The sequence below is a fragment of the Trichogramma pretiosum genome, unplaced genomic scaffold, assembly GCF_000599845.2.
Source record: "Trichogramma pretiosum strain Unisexual culture from Peru unplaced genomic scaffold, Tpre_2.0 scaffold142, whole genome shotgun sequence".
Taxonomy (NCBI): Eukaryota; Metazoa; Arthropoda; class Insecta; order Hymenoptera; family Trichogrammatidae; genus Trichogramma; species Trichogramma pretiosum.
This window is the reverse complement of record NW_019641633.1, coordinates 249,996-257,101: the sequence shown is the minus strand read 5'-3', so window position 1 is coordinate 257,101 and position 7,106 is coordinate 249,996. Positions and strand designations below refer to the sequence as shown.

The 7,106-nt window shown below is 32.0% G+C and overlaps 1 protein-coding gene across 1 annotated transcript; it reads right to left on the bottom strand.

Annotated features, from left to right (window-relative positions):
- Window positions 1-604: 604 nt before the first annotated feature.
- On the bottom strand, window positions 605-2,256 carry LOC106652770. The gene is made up of 3 exons (XM_023459350.1): window positions 2,079-2,256; window positions 1,837-1,943; window positions 605-1,774 (listed from the first exon to the last, which is right to left on the bottom strand). Exons 1-3 carry the CDS (start codon window positions 2,254-2,256, stop codon window positions 605-607), a joined length of 1,455 nt encoding a protein of 484 aa, XP_023315118.1.
- Between the last annotated feature and the right edge of the window lie 4,850 nt (window positions 2,257-7,106).

Genomic DNA, 7,106 nt, shown 5'->3' with positions numbered 1-7,106 from the left:
TAAATAATAATGCCTTAGACATTAGAAAGTGTGGATTATTTGTACCTATAGAAAGACCGTATCTTGGAGCCTCTCCTGATAGGTTACTCTTTCTAGATTCTATAATAGAAGTTAAGTGTCCATATTCTTGTCGACATACTGTGATACATGAAAAAACAGTCCCATATCTTATCAGAAATTCAAATAAGGAGTTAGAATTAAATAGAGAGCATCCGTACTATTATCAAGTACAAGGACAGCTCTACACTACCCAAAGAAACTTTTGTGATTTTATTGTTTACACGTTTATAGATATAAAGAGAATCTCTGTACAAAGAGATGATGAATTTATTCAAGAAATGTTGTCTAAATTAGATAGATTTTATTTAAATTACTTAAAGCCCGCTATCATAGAAAAGTATATGTTTAAAGATTATGAAGCAGTATTTGGCAATAAAAATTTAAGTTAATATAATTTAATTAGCATGTAATAAAATTTCTAACTGTCTGGTCAAATAAATTTTTATTCAAAAAATCATTAATAGCACACTTTATTATGAACACTTTTACTTTATTATTATTAACAAAATACATTTACAATTCAAATTATTCTTTGCCATAAAACTCACATTATATTATCTTTAAAGTTGCTCAGCATTATACACACACCAACTATTTCAGATGCCAGAGGAAGTTCAAAACGTGTCAGTTTTCTTGCAAGTATTGCATATGTTTTCATCACACCAATTAATCTTTCTACATGCACTCGATGCCTTGATAACTTTCTATCTTTCATGATAGTTTTATGTGGAAGAGATCCTTTTGACATCAGTGTAGGCGTATTTACTGTCACACCGTATGGAGCAAATAAATCTTGCACTAAAATCCCTTTATCTGCCATTATCAAGTCTCCACGTTCACATTTTTTATGTAAATCACTACGCTCAACTATTTGTCTGTCACTGGTCGACCCACCATAAGCTGCAGAACAATATGAAATGAGACCTCCAGGCGTAGTGCCAACTAATACTTTCAAAGTATTGGCGTTTTTATATGTGCTGAATGTGGCTTGTTTTAGTTTTGGATTTACTGGAGCATCAATTCTAATTTCTGTGGCATCTAACGTTACTCTAGTTTTAGCAAAATTTTTTTTAAAAGTATGAGGCATGTAATAGTCGACCAAGTCTCGGCTTGGCCACAGATCAATTACAGACCATAACTTTGACATGGCAGTAATCCAACGATTGAATATGGAACTAACATTAGGAATTGTCACATTGAAATGTTCAGCTAACTCTATGTTACAGGGATATCTTTTAAGTTTCCAGAGAACCAAAAATAACTGATTACGAGTACTGATACTGTTTTCAAGCTGTTCAAGCTGTTGCATAACTGGAGCTAGTGAATAATATACTGCCATGAATTTTGTATGATCTAGACCTGTGAAGTGCAGTAACTGTCTGGGCTTATTTTTATAGTCATCTATATCATATTTTGAACTTCTCTCAGTCTCAGTCATCACAGATTTTTTTTGAACAATTTTAACCTTGTTAACAGACACATTAACAGACACATTGCTTGTCACATTGCAATCAAGAATAGCACTAGGAATTGATTCAGCAACAACTTCTTCGTACACATTGTCACAATGCACCATAGTATTTTCTGAGCAACTTTCTTCAATTACAATAGTATCATCATGGCAATCATCTACTGTCATAACACTGAGATTGCTTAAATTTTCCACAGCGACATTATCATTGATAACATTGTTACTTATTTCTGGTTCATGGATCTAATAAAAGTAAAGAAAATATTTTTAATAACTTCATTAAAAAAATTTGCTGACTAACTTACCAAAGTATTGCTTGATGTCAAAGTTTCAGAGTTGATAATTTCATTGAAAGAAAATATAGTTGGAATTGTTTTGGGTTTCAAACGAACTTGATCCATCTCATATCCTCCTATAAAATCATAATATAAATAAAAATTTTTATTTTTATAATTTATCCCAGTGCATTGAAAGTTATACAAAAGAAATATGATGAAGTATTTATCTCATAAACTAAATTTAATATTATACATAAAATAAACAGTACCTGATATACTTTCTGTGTACATATCTGTCGGAGCAAAGTGTTTTTGACATAACCCATCATTTGGCTTTACTTTCAGATTTGGCCTTCGAATAGCATTTAGCCACTTCTTTCTCAGATCTTCATTTTTCGGAAATTTAAATTTCTTTAGCCCTTGACAACTTTCGACCTTACACCGCATGACGTTACTTTTAATTTAGAAAATATTTATAATATTATTGAAACTCTCAGTATAGACAGCCAGCAGTAGTATATGCAGCAGAAAGCAGAATAACTATGCGTGTATCGAAATGATTACTGCGCATGACGACTCACGCCACATCTGCCGCCTGGCGGCCAAAGTTTTCACAGATTTTTGCCTAATATGTCACTTAAGTTTGCTCTAAAAAATAAGCTTCCCATATCTGAAATTTCAAATTTATTAAAACTTATCAATACACTTTTCTCAGATCAAGTAATATGTGAAAGTAAGTACTTCATCGATAAAATATTATCAAGAAGTAGCAGTGGAGTGGAATTTTACGGGATTTGTCCTATTTGTGAAGTGAATATTGGCAAAATTGAACATTTTGAGTCATATATAACTTGTCGAATTTGCTCGGAAAAAATCGAATCTAATAATCCTTCGTGTGAAAATCTGTTCATGCTTATTGATCCATCTGATCAGATTAAAAGTTTCATCGAAGAAAATGCAGATTATTATTTAAATATAATGCATAATAGAACAAGTGATAAAATTATAAGACACATCTATGATGGCAAAGCCTATAGAAAATTTGTCAAATCTTTAGATGATAAATATAATTGGGTCAAAATAATACTTTTTTACAAAACCGTGCGCACGTATGTCACCGATCTTGACGCGCTTTTGGTATGTTATAGTACATGGTAAAAAGGTCCTAAAAAAAAATTTTTAGACCCCCTCCCCCCTCCTACCCCCCACTTCCGGTATAAACGTCCATTTTCGATCTATATTTTTTCTGAGAACATGAAGCAATTAAAAAATCTGAAAAAATTCACAAAAATACTTTTCAACAATCCGAACAACCTTGAATTTTTTCAGATTTTTTAAGTGCTTCAGGCCTTCAGAAAAAATTATTGAAAATTTTGAAAATCGAGATACAGCGATATGAGCTGATGTAGATCTCGGAAATTTTTTCAGTTTTTTTTCGTCTTGAAAAACATAACCTCAGTTTTTTTCAGATTTTTTCAAATTACCTAACGCACCTTTTGAAGCCAAAAACCGCCCTTTTTTTACGAAAATAATTTTTTTAGGACGGTACGGAGCCTCGAAAAATATGGAAAAAATTTTTTCTTGTTTGTTTCATCAAAATACATAACCTCAAGTTTGTTCAGATTTTTTAATTGAAGGCGATAGCTTCTAGAGCCGAAAAATGCTATTTTTAACAAAAAAAGGTTCCTAGAACCCGATGGTTCCGGTGAAAAAATTTGAAAATATTTTTTTTGAATTCCTTGTCAAATTTTAATAAATTTTGACCCTTTCAAAAGTTCGATTGGAGCTTCCTAGCTCAATCTAGAGCAGGACAAAGATTTATGCAAAATTCTGAAGATGTTTCTGAAGACACATTAAGAAATGATGAAACTATTTTGATGCTCTAGATTGAGCTAGGAAGCTCCAATCGAACTTTTGAAAGGGTCAAAATTTATGAAAATTTGACAAGGAATTCAAAAAAAATATTTTCAAATTTTTTCACCGGAACCATCGGGTTCTAGGAACCTTTTTTTGTTAAAAATAGCATTTTTCGGCTCTAGAAGCTATCGCCTTCAATTAAAAAATCTGAAAAAATTTGAGGTTATGTATTTTGATGAAACAAACAAGAAAAAATTTTTTCCATATTTTTCGAGGCTCCTTACCGTCCTAAAAAAATTATTTTCGTCAAAAAAAGCGGTTTTTGGCTTCAAAAGGTGCGTTAGGTCATCTGAAAAAATCTGAAAAAAACTGAGGTTATGTTTTTCAATGCAATAAAAAACTGGAAAAATTTCCGTTTACTATATCGACTCATATCGCCGTGTCTCGATTTTCAAAATTTTCAATGATTTTTTCTGAAGACTTGAAGCACTTAAAAAATCTGAAAAAATTCAAGATTGTTTGGATTGTTGAAAAATATTTTTGTGAATTTTTTCAGATTTTTTAATTGCTTCATGTCCTCAGAAAAAATATAGATCGAAAATGGACGTTTGTAGCGGAAGTGGGGGGTAGGAGGGGGGAGGGGGTCTAAAAATTTTTTTTTGGGACCTTTTTACCATGTACTATAACATACCAAAAGCGCGTCAAGATCGGTGACATACGTGCGCACGGTTTTGTAAAAAAGTATTATTTTGACCCAATTATATTACAGCAACATTGAACACAGATGGAGCTCCAAGATTCGAATCTTCAACGTATTCCATTTGGCCAATATATTTAAAACTCAATGAAATTCCACTCGATTGTACGGGAAAAAATGTCATTACTATTGGTCTATGGTTCGGAAAATCTAAACCCGATATGAATGCATTCTTGGAACCTGTTATAAATAATTTAAATTCTCTATCCGAAAACGGGATTGAATGTTCAATTAAAAATAAAACACACTGTATATAAAATTGTATATAATAGTTGTGTGTGTTGATGCAGTAGCACGAGCGCCAATGCAAGGCTTCATGCAATATAATGCTGAGTATGGTTGTGGATGGTGCTTGCAAGCAGGCGAATATTACGCTAGAAGTATGAGATATCGGTATTTAACACCACCAGCAGAATTAAGAACTCATGAAGGTACTATAGCACATGCTGCTACTTTAGTTGAAAATGATATGAGAAAAAATGTATATGGTGTGAAAAATGTCAGTACTTTTTTGCTTTTAAATAAATTTGATTTAATCATAGGGTTTGTTGTTGACTATTTGCATTGCGCGTTGAGCGGGGTGGGAAAACGAATTACTGAGTGTATTTTGAGTGATTTGTCAGGGGATCAATTAAAAAAAATGAATCTTTTGTTACTTGATATAAAAGTACCCCACCAACTTGCTAGACTAACGAGATCATTAGATGATCGAGCACAGTGGAAAGCACGGGAATGGGAAAATTTCATATTATATTATAGTTTACCAGTGTTTTCGCTGGTTTTAAAAGAAAAATTATTTAATTATTGGTCGTTATTTGTCAACGCTCTATATATTTTGTTGCAACGTGAAATTACGTATGAAAAATTGGATGAAGCTGACGCAATGCTTCATGAATTTGTAAGATTAACTCGAAAGGAATATGGGAAAAAAAATATGACTTATAATATTCATCAGCTACTTCATTTAGCCCCTAGCGTTGAAAATTGGGGACCATTGTTTGCACATTCTACATTCCCATTTGAGGCAGCGAATCACGATTTGTTACAGGCAATACACTGTGCAAACGGAGTGAACTTACAAATATCACGATATTTAAATATGCAAAATGTTGTTTGTAAATTAGAAAAATGTTTAAGCGAACGATCATCGAAGGCAAAAGTAAAAATATATTGTGAAAAGTTTTCAACTAGTGAATCCATAGATACTGTGAGAATCGACAATATTATGTATTTAGGACGAAGTTTGATAATGTCTCCAAATTTGTGCGAAACTTTTCAAATGCCTATGACTTCATTATTGTATTCGCGAGCTGTCAAAGATGGTTGTTTGTATACTACGAGTACCAATCGAAACATGCGATCGAATAATAGCTATGCGCAATTAAAAAATGGGCAATTCATAGAAATTTTTCAGTTTGCAGTTGACGAAGTTAAAAAAGGAATAGTTATTTATAAAACTATTGTAGTCACGGGTAAATTAAGTGAACATATTTATAATGTGTTATACATTGACAATTCATTGCTGAAAGCTGATACTTCTGACATAATGATGATTTGTGTATTTATGTCTTCTACTCATTTAGGTAATAGAAAATTTATTGCAGCATTGCCAAATTTGTATGACTATTGATAAATTGTGTAATTTAAAATATTCATTATAATATCAATAAAACCAATCTTGAACTAAACTAATAAAAATTTTCTTTTCATTGTTATTTAAACTCACATTATTCATCAATTCATTCTCCTTGTATCAGTTTGTGATAAATTACAAATATGTCTGGATGCAGGCAAAAGTGTTCCCATACTAAATTTTTCCGAATCGGAAAATCATATGGGAAACCATATGGGAGCGCATATGAGTTTTTGAATCGGGACAGCATATGGGATATCTTGTGGGATTTTGTATGATAAACCATACAATTTATCTTATGGCTTACCATATAATATCCCATATGCATTTTTTGGTAGGGTAAGAATTGTGCTAGTTTTTGATCGAATGTGGAAATCTGAAATTTGATAAATATTATTTTTACGATGAAGAAATAATAAATATATAATTACGAAATTTTTATTATACTAGATCATATAAATGAAAAATGCAATTAATTGATTAACGGTTATGTACCAATAACTTGCCAATGAAAAATCGCGAATGAAAAAACGTTTGAAAAAGTTTATTAAGAAAACTATCTCTTACCATCGAATATATTTCGAAGCCATTTGCTTTCGACTATTCTTGCAGACAATTGACAATTCAGTACGAAGTTTACAACATTTCTTTCAAATTTGCTTTGAGAAAATGTGCAACTGACATTGACTCCATTTGTTGATGTTTCTTGTAATTTGCGCCTCTTCCCTACTGAAAGCATCAGGAACGAATCAGTGCAGAATCATTACTGATTTCAGACTGAAATTGCAGGTGAATCTTCAATGAAACGGCACCAATTCATTACTGATTCAGCGCTGACCGGTAGTGCAAAATTACAGTACTGATTTTGAGCGGAATCAGTCTTGATTTTGTGTTGATTGTGTACAAAATCGGGGTTGATAAATTGTAAAGTTTTCCCACGGTAATTTGCGAAATATTTCAACGCAAAATCCGCGCAGAATCAGCTATGATTTTGTGTCAATTCCGTACACAATAAGCTCTGATAAATTGTCGAGTTTTAGCCGAGAAAAT